This window comes from Cynara cardunculus (assembly GCF_001531365.2).
Source record: "Cynara cardunculus var. scolymus isolate 2C chromosome LG 13, CcrdV1, whole genome shotgun sequence".
NCBI lineage: Eukaryota > Viridiplantae > Streptophyta > Magnoliopsida > Asterales > Asteraceae > Cynara > Cynara cardunculus.
In genome coordinates, this window is record NC_037540.1 from 10,541,651 (window position 1) to 10,560,163 (window position 18,513).

Genomic DNA, 18,513 nt, shown 5'->3' on the forward strand with positions numbered 1-18,513 from the left:
TTTCATTTGACAATTTTATGAGTTTTAGTAACCCGCCAACCCAACCCAACCCGCCCTAACCCGCAAGGGTTGGGTTGGGTTGGGTTATATTTTTGAATGGGTTGGGTTGGGTTGAAATTTTTCAAACCGCCGTAATTGGGTTGGGTTGAAAAAACGTCATAAACCGCCCAACCCAACCCGTGTTCACCCCTAATTATTACTATACCAACTTGTATCAGTGTCCGTAGATGTACACTATTACACCGACAATGACAATGACAATGACACCATGTTAACTTATTATATACGTCATTTATCATCTCTATATAATGGGGGCATCAACCATATTCTCTTGTTAGTTGTTAGCATTTCATTTCGTATATGGGACTTTGATCCATCTTGTAATTAATCATTATAGTAGAGATGGAAAATCCGAATTAATAAGAAAATTAAATGAAAATGCTAATGCTAATTATGAGCAGAAGATGGTAAGGTGATGTTTTTCAAGAAATGAGCAAAGAGTGTAAGAGCAAGCCTTGGGCGATCCATTGGAACTTCATGACCTGCCCCCTTCACTGTCAGATACGTCATCCCCTCGTATACTTGGCTCCATCCACCAACCTATACATACATACACCACGTACTTCTTTAACTATACATGCATTTTCATCATTTCTAACTTAGATTTTAATTATGATATATATATATATCCCTGACTATACCTTATCCTTGTCGTACCAGGCATGCCAGTCAATTAGGGTTTTCAAGTTCAAAGCTTTGATGGAGTAACGGGTGCCCGTCAATGGCAGTACAGCATCTGTGTCACCACTGTTCATTTTCATCACAATTTAAACCATTAACTAATTACTTCACTTTCATCACTACGTATTCATCAAACACAAATTAAATAGAATTCATGCTAAATTACCTAAATACCCATATCCGAATACCGGCCTTGATGAGTTCCTTGAAAATTGGAAGCATCGTGGTGGGCGAATCCGTCCAACTTCCCCTAACGATATCACTATAAATTGAAAAAAATTTAGAAACGTTATATTACTTACATATACCTACATATATTGTATGATCATAAAACGAAGAATCGTGTGAGAATAAGAGTTAGAATGAGAAGCGTAAGGAGGGATCTTCTCGCCCCTATGAATTGCACTTGATACATCTCATAATTTGTTGATCGTCAATTAAGATTGATCTAAGGGTGGAAATCTCTTCTTACCCTTCTCATTACAACTCTCATTCTCACCAGAACCCATAACTATATAAATTATATGTTTATCGAATGTTTCAGTCATTTATTTATTTGGTTTTAATGTATATTACCTGCAAGTGATCCATGGATAAGGCAATCGCGTAACGTTCGCATGAAAAGCCTTTTGTACATCGGGCCGATTCATGTATATTTTCGTGTGCTTTATAATGCAATTGTCGCTCCCTCTGAACATCCATGGCTGAAATTAAAACGGAATATTATAAATGATGTAGACGCCTACTCCTTTCGTCCTAAAATAAGTGTCAACATCTATTTTAATTTGTAAGTATCCATTTTTAGAAATAAGCGTTTACTTTACCATTCTACCTTTAATCATAAGATTGATAAAATTCGCTCTGTACTATAACGAGTAAAAATTGTCTTTTAGTTGATTAAAAAATGTAAGAATTACACAACTATAAAATGAGTGTGGACATTTATCTTTGGGACGAATGGAGTACTAAACGAGAAAAACGAAGTAACGTACGTGAGGTAGCCGGGTGCCTAATTCATGACAAGGAGGGTCGTAAATGCCGTAGAAATTGATGTCACCAAATTCAGAGTACGCTTGTAGCAAATATCTGTAACAATCTCCACTCGGAAACAAGAAAGAGTCGTACGGGCAGGTCTCGTTTAATATCTGATACGTGGTGTCCGATATTAACCCGTGGTTCCACCAGAACTCGAATGTCCCGATGTTGTCGTGGTAATCGTCCAGTAACGGGTTTCCCACCTGAATTCCAACCAAAAATTAGTATCACAAAATTAACAACTTAACTAACTAGGAATCAATTAATCAAATTAAGCTGCATACCAAGAAACCTTTGAAGTTGATTTCAGGATTCTTGACACCTTTGTTTAACCGGACTATGATTTGAGATAGCTGCGGAACGTAGTGACCTGAAAATTCAAAATTTGTCGATACCAACCAATATGGAATTTACCGATATGAAGGAGCACGTGTGAAAGTACATTGTTCATACAGTACTGCTTCATATGTGAAACGTTCACGACTGTTTTGTCTATGGAAAAAAGCAGTTCTGAACGTTTCACATATGAAATAACACTTTGTGTGAAAGTATGCTGTGATCGATGCTAACCTGCATAACTTTCGCCGGCAATGTAAATCGGCCTATGCTTATATTGAGGAAATCTGAGAAGCCAATTGACAAGAAACGCATACGCATCTTTGGCTGCAGATTAATCTCCAAAGATTATAATAAAAATCATATGAACAACATTGTTTAATTTGTATTGTCAAAATTCATTAAGTGTGCTTTTCAACGATTAGATCGATCCTTTGAAAATCGGGAAAAATACCTACCTGTTCTTTGATCGCCGGTGATTTGGTCGAAGGAAGTGTTCGTGTACGAAAAACCAACTCCAGCCGGAGAATCGATGAAAAGAAGATTGGCCTCTGCATTACCATCACAATTAATATTCACTACCGCAAAAACGGCCACTCTCGACCGTCGTAAAAGATAATTACATGTCGGTTTTAATGGCTTTTCGAATGAACAAAAAGAGATCAAATTAAGATATGTGGATAGAGAAATTGCCTTTGTTCCAAGCATATGGACTTATGGAAAGAGTTTTTCCATCGGGACCCACCCGAAAGGGTCCCACTTCCTCGAACGCCCCATAGGCTATGGAGGAACACCCTGGCCCACCGTTGAGCCAAAGTACAAGAGGTTTAGACGATGCAGGGCCGTTATTGGTTGGAACCTCAATCAACCAGTAGAAAAGAGCTCGTCCCTGCTTCTTATCCACTGTGATATAACCTGAATACTGATGAAAGCTGACATTTGCGGGCTGTCCAGGCAAGCTCACGATCTTGTCTTTGAGGCGTTGGTAGCGGTGTTGGCGGGCGGCAGCAGTGGTGGCGGCGGCGGTGGTGGAGTGAAGAAGGGTGATGAAGGCCAAAAGAGAAACGAGTAAAGACGAGATCTTGGAAAAATGGCCTTTCATGACTCCTCAAAAGGCTCGATCGACTTCAATTTGGAATGTGTTAGGGATCTGTGACATTATATGCATGTTCAATGGTAATTAGAGTGCAAACTAAGAAACTATCAGTTTGCTTCAAAACAAACCCTAATCTTTGATTTTAATTTATTATGGGGGTGTTTGGGATTGCTTATAAAAACAACTTATTGACTTATTCCGGTGCGACACCGATGATAAGCACTTTTGAGTGTTTGGATAAACTACTTATACCGGTGTCAAACCGATAATAAAGAAGTTTTTGAAAAAATTAAACCATTCTGACTTATAATAAGTTATTAAATATTTTTATAAGAAAATATAAATTATTTCAAATAAGTAATCAAACAACTCTTAATTGTTTATAGATGTTTAATGATAAATCTCGAGAAAAGAGAAAATGAAGCCTAGACTTGGCCTGGCTCACGATCCCACCTTCTTTGACCATATTTATTAGGTGTGAATAACTATTTTTAGAGGAAATTACACTTTTAATCCTTGTAGTTATCATCCATTATCAACTTTCATCATTTTCTATAACTAATTACAATTTTAATCATTAGTGGGGATCAATGTTTTTCCTTGACGATTGTGGTGGTTTACGGTGACGGGTGAAAAAGGATATAAGAGCGGTGGAGATGTGGGAGGATTAGGAAAAAAGATTGAAATAAGTTCGGTTTGGTAGGGAAGACATACGATAATAAGGGTGGGTGGGATGTAATATATCTTTAATATATTAATATTTGTAAAAGAAAATGAAGTAAAACATAAAAGACTAAAACAACCCTGAGTTAACAGTGTTGTTAACAGTTGTTAGCTATAAGAACCAAACATTTTAAGAATCTATAACATTTTCATTTTATAACAGTTGTATAACGGTTGTTAACATTTTCCGTTAACTTAGATTAAAAGAAAATCACTTCAACTTCATTTTCATTTTTGGAAACATATTTAAGAATATATTATTAAAGAATATATTTATTTACAATTTGAAGAAAAAAAATTTATTTTAAGGAATTTGTTTTTACCGCCGTCCGCTCTCAATCACCGTACATTGCCGTTGTTCTACTCGACACCGATCTCCCTCTTTTTTATCTTTTAATTTTCCCCATTTTCTAACATTTAGAAAAGCTGACAATTTTATAAACAGTTTTAATGTTAAATTTAACAAACTGTATTACAGTATCCTTATTATAAACAAATTAGTGGTATTTATATGAATATACATGACTACCTTATATATATATATATATATATATTTTTATTAAAATATATTTTTAGATAATTAAAAATACTCATTTTAAAGTTGTCATGAGAATGTGGAAGTTTAACAATGATTTGCGTTGATTATAACATTGTTTGGTATATTTGTAAGGTAAATTTAAATATTTTAATTACATTTAGTTATTTATTTTAAGCATGAATTTATTTGCAATTGCAAGTGACGACCAACCCCATAAAGCCAAGTTGGCCATGTGATCTTAATAAGTAAAACTTATGTACGCGATTTAATATTGCTGTCTACTCAACCCTTATTCAATAAGATTTAATATTTTTACTTTAACTTGTTGAGTAATATGATGCTAAGGGGTTGTTTATTTGCGGTTTAATTAGGTTTATTGGTTTATCTGGTTTATTTGCACAGTTTATTTTGGTTGTTTACTTACGGTTTATTCATACGGAACATGGCTTAATCGCACAGTTAAAAATGGTGTGTTGTCCTCATTCAGCCACAAAAATGACACCCTACCCCTTATTTAAAGCATCGCATCCTTCCCAAATGAGACATCTCATCGTCAACCTCTTTATGATTTTTTGTTTTGATGTTTAAATAATTAATATTGGAAGATAAATCGGTCATTTATGTTATTCAGACTGTTGGTTCAGATAAAAAAAGTAAACAACACCACCCATTTATCCATACAGACAAATTTATCCATATATGACATAATGGAAATTTTGATAAACAGCCCCTAACATTTTTATTGGGTAAGACTCTCGATGAACGTCGTTGCTCTTATCGGATAAGATTGCTAATTATTGTCAACTTCATCCGATAAAGTAAATGACATAATAAAGACTTATCGGGTAAGCGTTTATAAACGGCCTCTTAATTTAATTTTATACGTCCAAATTAGTTTTTAAAAACATTTAAAAAAGTACAATTTATGTTGAATTTGAGGGTAACTTGCTTGAATTCGAAGATAAACAGCGAATAATGCCATTTAACACGGCCTATTCCAAGCCCAAAATATGGGGCAAGGCTTCCACTCATTAATTAATTAATTTTTATTTATTATTATTATATAATACCAAAACAATAAATAAATAAAAACGTGGAAAGTAAGGTACAAAAAATAAGTCAACGATGGGAAAATTGAGAGAAAGGAACTCCATTTACATCTGTTAAACGTAATTAATTTTTTTTATTGTTCAATTTATTTTATGTAATTGAATTCATAAGATAGTGCAAGGACTGTTAATTAAGTTATAATGGTAAGAATTACAAAGTCGTATAAGCTAACTAAAACCCGACAATGTTGAATGACACCATATGGCAAGGATCAAGGAACGTACCACTAGCGGTTTTTAGTGTCGAATGGTTAACAACGGGTATTTATCCACAATGATTGCATTTGATGTGTAGCAATCTATGAGAATCAGCCGAAGAAATTACCCACTGATATGCTATCAACTGATGGTTACACATTGTTAAGTTAACAACTAACGGTCATCAATTTAACCGCCCTCTACTTATTCTCAACAATCATTTTCAATTATCGGGAAGTTAATTCTCAACATTAATATAAGAACGGTTACAATATTCAAAGTTTAAAAGCTAATGATTTCTGCCAAAATCAATACACATTTGAGATAATCCTCGAGCTTAATTTCGTAATACATCGACAAAATTGGGTCGAAATATAACTTCAAGAAACCAAGCTCTCACGCGATCTAAGTTTGATCCAAGTTTTATACCCACTATTTTCTCCCTATTCTCTAGAATTGGATCGAATTCGAATCTATACGAGTAGGGTTCTATATTTGTTTGTAAAAGTTACCTGCTTTGTATCTTCACTTTAGTTGTGTGTTTGTTCCAACTCCTCACGTAAGAAGGCGGGTGGTAATGGTGCTGTTATCTTTAACACCTGCAAGCAAACAAGTCTCTACATTTCAAATTCAAAAAGTAGAAATTAACTATGATCATGTAAAATCATGAAAGCAAATGTGAATACAACTCTAAAAAACCAAACCCGTATTTGGTATATCTCATTCAGAAGCAGGTCCAAGAGAGGTAAGATGTAGGCCGACCTTTCATCTCCTCAATGGAGAATAAAAGATTTAGGAATTCATGAAAAGGTTTCGAAGCTTTGGAGGAGTTATGTAAGAGCAAGAGAGAGTGAAATACTTGCAAAGAACTTGCGTCAAAAGCGAAGTACAATCTGGCCATAATTATACACAAACCCAATAAAGTGTACAAACTTTGCAAATCAGTTTTCACATATGAAACATGCGTGAAAATGTTGTGTTATACAATGTTGTTTCAGGACTGTCTTGTGTACGAAAAAACAGTCCGGAACGTTTCACATATGAAACAACACTGTATAAACATTAAATTTTCATATGTATATGTAACAGCACAAGAAAACCGGTTTGCAAGTTTGTACGAATTATCTGGTTTGTAACAGAAGGGACTCTAGAACGATATAACAATGTAATGGTATAGGAGAAATGGGGAACAGGACTCTAATTATGTTTCCAAAAAGAAAACTCAAGCTGCCAGAAATTAACAAAGAAACACTAAATAGTACTTGGCAACTAGAATTTGTGTTCACTGCTTTCTGCCAATTTGATCTTTTCTTTTTGCATTGAAGTGTCAAATACGATGGTTCAAAATGCTAATCACTGATTGAGTAACTTATCTAGACTTTGAATTTCAATCTAGAAAACAGAAACACAAATCAGGGAAAAGATTATATAACAATCTGCGAATAGTTGAAGACATGCCTCATCTGTGATTGGATGACAAAGAACTAATTGATGAGCATGCAGGTAGTATCCACAGTCTCCAGGAACAGGATTTGCAGGCCTGTGATACCCTCTAAAAAGGTCAAACAAAACCAATTATTACATGCAGTTAGCTCGAGGAAAGATAGAATTTAATTGATTCCCCTTCTTGCATATGGGAAAACAAAGATAATACTTTCAATATACATGCAGTAAACCAAACAACTATATAATTCCAAAACTTTGTGATGTTACTATTTGTGCCCGGTTGTGATTCAAGCTGCCGAATTGATATTAGTCCATCCATTACAAATATTGTTCGTCGCATTTGATTAAGAAGCAATTCGTATTAAGAACTGACCTGAAAAATGAGAGTCCAATTCTAAAAGAAATTTCGTGGAAGTTAAAATTACATTTGTTGACTAAGAGCATATAATTCTAAAAGCCGTGCCATGAGTTCTTAGGATGGAGTAGCATTATTTTCTTAAACCAATACAAAATTTAGCAGGATATGTAGTGTGTGATAGAAGCCTATTAGTCCGGTCGCCGACCTGGCTAGACATAGAAGTGCTCAAATATTCCGACTAAAGTCCACTTTCGGTCCTAGAGGAACTCAAGACGGTTGCGCTAGGGAAAAGGGGCCAGGCCATATTGAAAAGCAATGGGAATGACTAGGTCAGCCCTTGTTTATATCTAAATCTATCAAAAAGAATTCCCTCTTAACGAAAATATCATCGTGAATAGAAAGAATATACATCAATTTACATGTTTATTTATATAAAGAAATATAAAGGTGAGCTTGGTGGTAACTTATGGTGGTTGTCATAGATATATGATCCTATAAGAAGAATCCCATGAAAGAAGTAACAGAGGTGTATATGCAATATTAAGCTAATGGCTGTTTCTGATTCTGTAGGACATAAATTGTGGGCCTACAAAAGGGAGCCAATCAAGAAGCTCATACTCACAAGAAGCATCCTGCCAGTAGTGTGGATCCCCTAACCCTTGGGAAGGACGAGAAAAACTTTATATATAACCTTAGGATAAGTACATTACCCATCTTCCGCACACGTTTCATCTATAGTTTCAGGAGCAGCACACTTTGGTTTCCCACCAATAATATAAAGTGGATCACCTGTTAAGCAACACTTTTAACTCAAATTGCAGAGGTATGGAGTAATATGGCATCCTATTATTATGGAGTCTAATAGGACATTTTTTGAGAAGCGTCCTACATTGTAATGTCTGATAAAACGCTTTTCAAAAAGCGTCCTATAAAAAGAGTTAATAGACACTTATATTAGTTCCTAATAGGCTAATATGGCGTCCTATTTTTATAAAATTGAATAGGACATTTAGTTTAAAAGCGTCATATAAGCCAAGTCTAATATAGGACATTTTTTGAAAAACATCCTATAAACCAAGTCTATTACGACACTTCCAAAAAGTGTCTTATAAAACCAAGTTTATTAGGACACTTTTCAAAAAGCGTCCTATAAAACTAAGTCTAATATGTTACTTTTCAGAAACATCATAAAATAAATAAATATATAACAAAAAAAATTATTACTGTGAATTTCATAGATTAAAATCTTTGATTTACCAAAAAAAACATAAAAAGTTAAATACTTATTAACCCTATTTAATAGCTATGTCCAATGAGCTCTATCATAACTCAAGTCGTGAAATCAAAATATGCTTCTCATAAACGTGAACTTCACACTCATAGCTCATAAACATGAAATCAAAATCTGATTCATATTTGTTCGACCCTCATAAACATGAACTTTATAGTTCACACTCATCGCTCTCATGGTCCGCTCGCATTTGGAATGTTAACCAGTTATGTTCTTAATTAAAATTGATTTTGTTCTTAGTTCTTCTACTTGATTAACCAATCTGATTATGTTCTTTATCCTTTTACTGGATTAACTAATATGTTATTATGTGGTTTGAAATTTGTCCAAGTTGTATTGTGGATTTCAATTGCACGATTGTTGATTTCAAGTTGTACCTCTCTATTTCTCTCTCCTCGGTCTCCATCCTGTTATATTGAAGTAAACCTGTGCTCTCTAATATAATCAACAACATACGACCATTTAGATATTAGAGAGCAAAGATTTACCTCAATATACCATGATCGAGATCAACGAGAGAAAAATAGAGAGATACAACTTGAAATCAGCAACCGTGCATATTAAATCACAATACGACTTGGACAAATTTCAAACCAAATAATAACATATTAGATAATCCAGTAAAAGAATTAAGAACATAATCAGATTGGTTAATCAAGTAGAAGAACTAAGAACAAAATCAATTTGAATTAGGAACATAATCAGTTAACATTCCAAACCTGAGGCGATTGCTTAATAAGCTGGAAAATCGAGCCCTAAAAATGTGAATGGACCATGAGAGTGATGAGTGTGAACTGTGAAGTTCACGTTTATGAGCGTCGATCAAATATGAAGCAGATTTTGGTTTCACATTTATGAGGCACTAGTGTGAACTGTGAAATTCACATTTATGAGAAGCCGATTTTGATTTCACGGCTTGAGTTATGAGAGAGCCCATTAGGCTTAGCTATTAAATAGTCTTAATAACTATTTATTTTTTATGTTTTTTTGGTAAATTAAAGATTTTATCTAAATTTTAATCTATATAATATAAAATTCACAGTAATAAAACCCTTTTTTGTTATAAATTTATTTAGAAAATTTTATTTTATGATGCTTTTGAAAAGTATAATATTAGGCTTAGTTTTATAGGGCATTTAATGAAAAGGTTCCTACTAAACTTGGTTTTATAAGATGCTTTTTGAAAAGTGTCCTGATAGACTTGGTTTTATAGGATGTTTTTCAAAAAGCATCGTATTAGACTTGGCTTCTATAATTATTCAAAAAATAGGATCCTCGGTATCTAAATAGTTGGCTTCTATAGGAAAGTAATAGTGGAACATCTTGCAAATATTTCCCCATCCATTTCACACATAAAATCTCTGATAAGCACTTCCACTTTTTTGTACGAGTAGCTCTTATGCAAGAACAATAAAGGTTTCTCAACAAAAGGGCATATAACCAAAATACACACAACATAAGGTGTCAAGATTTTAAAAGTTCACCTATCAAAGGATGTCCAATGAAAGAAAGATGAATTCGGATTTGATGCGGCCTACCAGATTGAATCTCCACCTACTCACATTGCCACAAAACACAAGCATAAAAATTAGCTAAAAGATGTTTTCTTACAGTAAACATATACAGACAAATATTATCAGTTACTCTTGAACAAAAATTTCAAAGATTTTAAGTTATCAGCCTGACCATTTCTCGAGTGGGCATATGACTAATGTAAGCAACAGCTACAAGATTTAAAGTTTTAAACTCATATGATGACATTGGATCCCCTCATTTTATCGTTCAAGCCACAAATGTAAATTTTATGTTTGGACCAGCATTTAAGAAAATTTTGCTAGTTCAGATCTCGTTATAAGATGACTGACAATCTTATTTTCTAGTATATTTCTCCTGTCCATAAGATGTGAGATTTAGTAAAATACAAATTTCTCAGCACCAGTCCCTGATTCTATTTATAAAAGAAAAGATTAGGTAACTAAGGGGCCGTTTACTAAACGCTTACCTGGGTAAGTGCTTACCAAGTCACATTACCTTACCAGATGAATATGGTAAGGACCAAGAATCTTACCCGGTAAGAGCGAGACAAGGATCAAGAGTCTTACCCGGTAAGAGCGAGACAAGGATCAAGAGTCTTACCCGGTAAGAGCGAGACAAGGATCAAGAGTCTTACCCGGTAAGCGAGGGTGACGATTCTTACCATGGTAAGCGCTTACTGGGTAAATTGTTGCATACAATGCCGTTTTGGTGGACTAAATTCTTACCCGGTAAGTAAGCGGTAGTGTTAAATTTACCTGTAAGCGCTTACCGGGTAAGTGTTTAGTAAACTGCCCCTAAGTGTAAATATATGACTGAAAATCTGTATGTTCACGTTATAGAAACGATTTTTAGGAAGTATATGCTCTATTTTCTTAAAAGATATGGAGGTCAAGTGCCTGGATGAGATTCTTGTTTAGTAGTAAAAAGCATCAATATAGACCAATACACTTTGAAGAAACAAACAAGGGCTATATACATGCAGATATACATCCGTATTCACCATTATACGTCCATTCACTGCCAACTCCTTATTAAAAAATCTTAAATGAATTTAACAAACAAAAGAACTTCCCTTTCTTTTAAGTTATGCTCCTTGCCACATATGACTAAATTGAATGCCTCAATAATCAAATGCGGCCCATCAAAGAATTACAAAAAAAAAGTACTTGAAGAATTAGTTTTAAGGAATTAAAACCATGCTTAGCTGGTAAATAAGCTGACTAGATTTGATAGCCACAAGACCATATTGAGCTATTCAATCTTCAGGTCATTTTGTATTCTATAACCCATATTTTGTAATCGTCACTGGTTGGATGATAGAAGGATTTAGCTACCTATGTCCCCAAACAGACAAATAAAATGCAATAGGAAGGCACAAGCATAAGTGATTTTCGTGACTTTTATCATTTGTAATATTGTTAGAAATAAATCATGAGCAACAATAATCCATATTCAATAACAGTTCAGAGAAACACACTAGCACATAACTGTACATCTTTAAATCCAAGTACCTGAACAACTGTATGGTTATTTTGTACATCTCTCTTCAGAACACGAACTTTGCTCAATGCTGGTTTCCCTGTATAGAATGAGACATATAACAATGTTCAAAAATTATAGTCATCATGAATAGCTAAGGAAAATAAATTCAGCTAAAGATAAATTTTAAAAAATATCATGCTTCTGATTGCGTGCTGAATACTTAATCCTGGCATTTCCTCAACCATATTTTAATATTGAAACCAAATACATGGATGTTTTCTAAAATCCACAAATGAAAACAAAATGACAACAAACTGATCTTAGGATACCAAATGAACAAGGTAGGGAGTTATCGTGCATATCTAAAAAAATTACATCATTGTCAACTTGGCCCCTATAGAACATTTGGCAGGGGAAAAGTAGCAGTGTTTATGAGTTGGAATAAACATATCAAGCTGACAAAAGCAATTCCATTAGTGTAGTCAATATGCTGTCATGGAATTGGGGGAGAGCTCTGGGTGTGGGCTAAAAGTTACTCCCGAAGAAATTGCCAACTTCAGAAACTATTAGCGTAGTCGATATCCTAAAGAAACCATTTCAGACCAACAAGTATGTGCCTGTAAAGTGAGAAAACCTGATGTAGAAGCAACATATAATCCTTTAGCAACTCCAGTATATTTCAATGTTCCAATTGGCTGCTCAATGACCACCTGTAACATGATGTATTTGTTACTACAGCTTTTATGCAATTGTATCGGTCTATTTGTCTTAAGAATCCCCAAATATTCAAGAGAAATGGTAAAAATGTGAATACTTAAAGATAAAAACAATGTTACGAACTGTATGAAATGACCCATTTATGCATAACACAGAAAAAAGAACTAAAAGAAGCAGATCTGTTCAAAAGCTTCACCTCATCTTCATTTATAATTCCACATGCTAGTGCCCTGTATATCTTTGACATCTTCCCATGATTAACCCCCATGTTGATTTTTCTGCCCACGTAGAATTCTATTAGCTATGCCCAAAGACACAAAATTATGAATTGTTTTAAAACAAAAGGAAGATTTTCCTTCCCTAACCTGTTACTTGCAACTGCTGCTGTTTTATCAGCAAAAAGAGCTGCAAGCCGAGTTTTTGCGAGCTTTGTCTTCGCACAAAGTAATATTCCTGTCAGGGAGAAGAAATTGAAGAAGAATGATCATACGGTATCTAGAGTATAAACAACATTTGTTTAGTTTTACATAACAGTTAGCTTCAATTTTTGGGGGTTGGGGAATATCAGGAGAGCTAAAGTTAAGGTCCTACTGATATCAATATTTGGTTTTCTTCGTAATACCCTTTTAGAATATTAGCAATTCATTACCAATCCGAAGACAAAAATAAGTAGGTTTCTTAACAAGTAAATTACGAGTTATGAAAAAATGCCGATTGCTGCTGCCAAGTTATTTTCAAAAATATCAAGAACAAAAGAGAGATGTCCACAACATAAGGGAAAACATGATCAGCTGGATAATTCAAAGAGCAAAAATAAAATCACCTAACTTCAATCAACTTCTGTTCACTTGTATTTATCCCAAAATCATAATGGTTAATGTTACTTCGACAAATCTTTGGTTATAAACTATATCTATAATACAAAATACTTCCACAGAAGTCTATGCTATATTTACCGTGTAGTTAACATTTAAAAAAAGTAACCTGATGTGCCTCTTCCAAGCCGATGAACTGGAACGGGACATAATTCACGATCTGTCAGTGTGGGTCCTTGATTCTTTATATGCCATTGAAGTTGTGTCAGGACAGTTCGCTGCTGAAACAGTCCCCCAGGTAAAACTTGTAGACCAGACGGTTTGTTTAGAGCAATCTAAGCACAATAAAAAGAACAACTAAGCCGAGATTTAAATAACAATAGAGATAGCTAAACCAACATGCTGAGTATCGGTCCAGTATGGCACGATCCTACTTGAGATCTCTTCCTGTTTATATATTCTAATATCTCCATAGGGTACTTTTCGCCCAGCTGATAGAATAATAGGCTTTCCTTATTTTCTTTTAGACCAGACTCAAAACCTTGCTTGCGATGTATATGTAAAAAAAATTGAGGCATGATCACAAGATGACATGGTCTACAACTCTACATGTATCATTGCCCAACTACAGCAATCGTTAGATTGTAACAGAAAAGATGTAATGCAGATCCTCAGAAATGAAGATAGGTTCTAATGGTTCAAGGTTTTGAAAATCAACCTTATTTTCCAACTGAAATTGAATTCCTTCTTGCTTAAAGGGGTTTGAAGGGTAGGAACATTGATTTAGTGAGCAGAAGAATCAATTTTAAAAGAAATTCAGATCATCAGAAATCAGAAGCTTAAGATCAAGTACCAAATGATCATCTTCAAACAGAACCTCGAGCAAGTGTGGTGCATATGGTTCTTTCCACGGAAGTCTGTGATATACTAGTTCTGTACCACTCCTAACAAATAAAAACAATCATCATTTCAGTTGGCTAAATAATAATTCAATTGGATAAAATGTAACTAAATCCTCATTGCTGGTAGGAAAACCTGAGAACAGACTTTGGATCAGCAACAATTGTACCATTGACTGTTATCTGCAAGCCACAGAAGTTGTCATTCCAAGAAACACTGTGTCTTTGATACTCAGTCAAGAGTCAAAACTGTAATAGCAATTTCCAGATACCAACCTGACCATTTTCGATCCTCTGCAACCAACTGCTTCACAATTAGTACTATAAAGAAGCAACAAAAACCAATATATACACATATCGTATCATTGGCTTATTTCCATCCATGCTCCATTTGCACTTCCGACAATGCAAGAACCAAGTAAAGAGATTGTAGTCAAGTCCGTCTTCTTTCCTAAATCATCTAAGTATGCAAAACAGTCGCTTTATAATGCGCAGTTTTATTGTTAAATATACAAAGATCTTTAGGGCGACGATCAAACGGAGTGATAATTCAGTGTTTGCAATTAAAATTGAATCTAATTTAGTGAAGACGTTATTTCATTTCCTCCGATTACAGTTCCAAGTGACGCAATTGGAGTTCCCAAACTAAATGACTAAATTACCAAAGTTAAACCCTAATTTTTATAATGATTTATTCACTGATAGTGTATGAAATTCGATACAATTAAAACAAAGATGGCTTCATCAAAGCACACATTTGCCTAAATCAATGACATGTAGCAATCTTATAATACTTAACAACATTCTAAGCTGAGATTTCTTCAATTATTATGAACCCAAGCTTACCCTAGTAAAGGAGCTGAACTCTGATGCCTGATAGAATAAAACTCAATCAACGTCAAACCTACACAATCAGAGCTTCAGGTGTTAAACCATCTTCACTCGTATTCTGTACATTTAGAGAAACGAGCGTATAGACAAGTTCAGATAGAGAGAGAAGGACCGGAATCAGGTGAGCGGACAAGATCACGGTAAGTAAGACCGTCGTTGAAGTCCGGCCAAGGCTCACCAAACATAGGCGGAGAAGGACGAGCGGTTGTATCCGCATTGTTGGTAGACATTATGTCAAACAGTAGCAGGACTCGGTTTTCGGAACATCTCCGCAACATATATTGTTTTAAGCAGAAACGTTGTCGATGAATTATATATGTTTTTTTTCACCATTTTATAAATATTTTTATTTTATAAAACTCGTTACGCAATTACTAAAAAGAGTTCACACTACGGCATGTGATGTGGTTTAGAGTCCAACACGTAAACCGTACAAGTTTATTCAAAACGCAAAACAAACTCAAATTTTTTTATCGAGAATATTTTCGGTTTGTGTAGGTTGTTGAAGAAGTCTTACTCTAGAATAAGTCATAGCTAGCTTTTAGGAGTAGTCAATAAAGACTTGGTCTATGGGATGCCCACGTTTGCTTTTTCATAGCTAGTTGTTGCTTTTGTTAGCTATTCTTTTGTTTTTYTGTTGCTTTTCTGTTTCAGCTACTAGGCTATATATATAGCCCTTCTTTCTTGAATAAATGTGAAAAGTATTTTGCAGCTGTAAAACCTGTTTTGTGCGTTATTTACTTTACAAATTGGTATCAGAGCCTCACCGGGCCTGATAGAAGGAGTGTAAAAGGAGATAAGTAAGAAGAGAATAGAAGAGAAGAAGTTGAGAAGCAGAACAGTTTTTCAAGGAAAGCTGTTCAAGCAAATATGACGACTAATGATAAGAGTCTTCCTGTAATTCCACAATTCGATGGCGTCCACTATGACCATTGGAGCGAGCTGATGGGAAATTTGCTTAGAGCTAAAGGGCTATGGAGTCTGATAGAGAATGGTTTCACGGAACCAAGAACCGGGGTCGTGTTAAATGCTGATCAACAGAGGTCACTGCAGGAGACAAAGACCAACGATTATAAGGTAAAACACTTCTTGTATCAAGCTATTGATCGAGTAGTGTTTGAACAGATTCTTGATAGAAGAACATCGAAGATAATTTGGGACTCCATGAAGAGTAAATATGAAGGGAATGCTCGAGTTAAGAGGTCTCTTCTTAATACATTAAGGAGAGAGTTCGAGGTTCTGGAAATGAAGAAGGGAGACACAATCTCGGAGTATTTTGCAAAGGTAATGGCAATCACAAATCAGATGAGAAGCAATGGGGAAACAATGCCAKATTCCAAGGTTGTGGAGAAGATTCTGAGAACGTTAACCGACAGATTCACATATGTGGTCATCTCAATTGAAGAATCCAAAGACACGGATTCAATGACCATCGATGAACTACAGAGTTCTCTTATGGTTCATGAGCAGAAATTCAAGAGGGCATAAAAGGAAGAAGAAGATCAGGTGTTGAAAGCTACGCTAGACAACGAAGGATACAATGCTAGAGGAAGAGGTCGTGGCTATTTTCGAGGACGAGGCCGGGGAAGAGGCCGAGGAAGACAGCCCTTTAATAAGAGCATAATTGAGTGCTACAATTGTAACAAACTTGGGCACTTCCAGTATGAGTGTCCAAGTTGGAACAACAATGCACATTATGCTCAAATAGATGAAGAGGAATAACTTGTCCTTATGGCGCAAGTGGAGATGTCTGATGATGAAAGGGAAGAAGATATAGAGTGGGCCTTTAGGACTCACGTGGAAGATGAAAATAGAGCAAATGCTTGGTTTCTCGATTCAGGATGCTCAAATCATATGAGCAGGGATAAGAACTGGTTCTTAAACATTGATGAAAGTGTCAAACGCGTACTCAGGCTGGGAAATGACACCAGAATTGCAGTCAAGGGTAAAGGAAACATCAGACTAAAGGTAGGAAGTCTGGTACAGGTGATTACAAACGTTTATTATATTCCCGAATTGAAAAACAATCTCCTTAGTGTGGGACAGTTGCAAGAAAGTGGCTTAACAATACTAATCAATAATGGAGAATGTAAGTTATACCATCCACATAGAGGACTCATCATGAAGACAAGAATGAGAGCCAACAGGATGTTTGTATTAACAGCTGTTACTATGGCGAATGCAACACATACGACTCTCACCCCAACTTGCTTTCAAGCAAATGCCGAYGACACACTYCATCTTTGGCATTRCAGGTTTGCTCACTTAAACTACAAAAGTTTAAAAACCATGCAGTGTCAAAAGATGGTCGAAGGGCTGCCGGTTCTCCCAACCACTACTGAAGACGGAATTTGCACAGATTGTTTAGTTGGAAAACAACACAGGGAGAATATGTCTAAGACAAGTTCTTGGAGAGCAAATAAACGACTACAGCTGGTTCATGCGGACATTTGTGGTCCGATATCTCCTACATCCAATAGTGGGAAGAGGTATGTATTTACTTTGATTGATGATTTTAGCCGTAAAGTTTGGGTTTATTTTCTGACAGCCAAATCAGAAGCCTTCGAGTATTTCAAGAACTTTAAACAAAGTGTGGAGAAGGACAGCGGTGAGTCAATAGTTTGCCTACGAACAGATAGAGGAGGAGAGTTCACATCACTTGAATTCAACAAGTTTTGTGAACAAAATGGCATCAGAAGGCAGCTGACGACTGCATACACCCCTCAACAAAATGGCACAGCAGAAAGAAGAAATCGGACGTTGATGAATGGAGTAAGAAGCATGCTATCTGAGAAAAAAGTTCCCAAGAATTTTTGGCCTGAAGCTGTTCAATGGTACGCTTATGTTATGAATAGAAGTCTCACAGCTGCAGTAAAAGGAAAAACACCGGAAGAAGCCTGGAGCAATATAAAACCAAGTGTTGATCATTTCAGAGTGTTCGGTTATAGCTCATGTCCACGTTCCTGACCAAAGAAGAACCTAGCTGGAAGATAAAAGCATCAAGTGTGTCTTATTTGGAGAAAGTCCAGAATCTAAGGGTTACAGGCTGTATGATCCAGTAGCCAAACGAATAATTGTGAGCAAGGATGTTCTTTTTGAGGAAGACAAATCTTGGAACTGGAGCAACGGTCAAAACCAGCAAGGAAGTGAGACTCTTGAATGGGGAGAGGCTGATAGTCTTAATGAAGATACGATCAGAGAAGAGACGACTACAACCCCTGTGCAAAGTGTACAACAAGATGCAAGTTCAGTGGAGATGCCAACTGTAGAGCCAGTAGAGATGACTACAACCCCTGTGCAAA

General features: G+C 35.5%; 3 protein-coding genes across 4 annotated transcripts; 1 reads left to right on the forward strand and 2 right to left on the reverse strand.

The window, feature by feature from the left end:
* Window positions 1–447: 447 nt before the first annotated feature.
* LOC112524751 (serine carboxypeptidase-like 27) lies at window positions 448–3,214 on the reverse strand. The gene is made up of 9 exons (XM_025134708.1): window positions 2,806–3,214; window positions 2,571–2,663; window positions 2,347–2,439; window positions 2,061–2,146; window positions 1,734–1,979; window positions 1,318–1,445; window positions 908–1,003; window positions 702–807; window positions 448–600 (listed from the first exon to the last, which is right to left on the reverse strand). The coding sequence occupies exons 1-9, from the start codon at window positions 3,212–3,214 to the stop codon at window positions 448–450; spliced, it is 1,410 nt and encodes a 469-aa protein (XP_024990476.1).
* A 2,836-nt stretch (window positions 3,215–6,050) lies between these two features.
* LOC112525885 (RNA pseudouridine synthase 5) lies at window positions 6,051–15,451 on the reverse strand. Of its 2 annotated transcripts, none has more exons than XM_025136201.1 (14): window positions 15,324–15,451; window positions 15,167–15,224; window positions 14,597–14,624; window positions 14,457–14,503; window positions 14,275–14,365; window positions 13,591–13,756; window positions 12,972–13,059; window positions 12,803–12,884; window positions 12,524–12,599; window positions 11,919–11,986; window positions 10,356–10,425; window positions 8,291–8,369; window positions 7,235–7,316; window positions 6,051–6,375 (listed from the first exon to the last, which is right to left on the reverse strand). In XM_025136201.1, exons 1-14 carry the CDS (start codon window positions 15,439–15,441, stop codon window positions 6,307–6,309), a joined length of 1,122 nt encoding a protein of 373 aa, XP_024991969.1. In that variant the 5' UTR covers window positions 15,442–15,451; the 3' UTR covers window positions 6,051–6,306. The 2 variants fall into 2 exon arrangements, with proteins under 2 accessions (XP_024991969.1, XP_024991968.1); XM_025136200.1 differs by having other exon boundaries at window positions 7,235–7,328.
* A 630-nt stretch (window positions 15,452–16,081) lies between these two features.
* On the forward strand, window positions 16,082–16,699 carry LOC112524752. Its single transcript, XM_025134709.1, has one exon. The coding sequence runs from the start codon at window positions 16,082–16,084 to the stop codon at window positions 16,697–16,699; it is 618 nt and encodes a 205-aa protein (XP_024990477.1).
* Window positions 16,700–18,513: the final 1,814 nt, after the last annotated feature.

Bases quoted from the DNA above. Each gene is read 5' to 3' on its own strand.
- LOC112524751 (XM_025134708.1), bottom strand. From the start codon at position 3,214: ATGAAAGGCCATTTTTCCAAGATCTCGTCTTTACTCGTTTCTCTTTTG. The intron at 2,664-2,805 runs GCAATTTCTCTA...ATGGTAATGCAG, and splicing joins TCCATATGCTTGGAACAAAG to AGGCCAATCTTCTTTTCATC. The intron at 2,440-2,570 runs GTAGGTATTTTT...ATTAATCTGCAG, and splicing joins CACCGGCGATCAAAGAACAG to CCAAAGATGCGTATGCGTTT.
- LOC112525885 (XM_025136200.1), bottom strand. From the start codon at position 15,441: ATGTCTACCAACAATGCGGATACAACCGCTCGTCCTTCTCCGCCTATG. The intron at 10,426-11,918 runs GTACTTGGATTT...CAATGTGAGTAG, and splicing joins ATAACCATACAGTTGTTCAG to GTGGAGATTCAATCTGGTAG. The intron at 7,329-8,290 runs GTAATGTACTTA...TGACCTTTTTAG, and splicing joins GAAACGTGTGCGGAAGATGG to AGGGTATCACAGGCCTGCAA.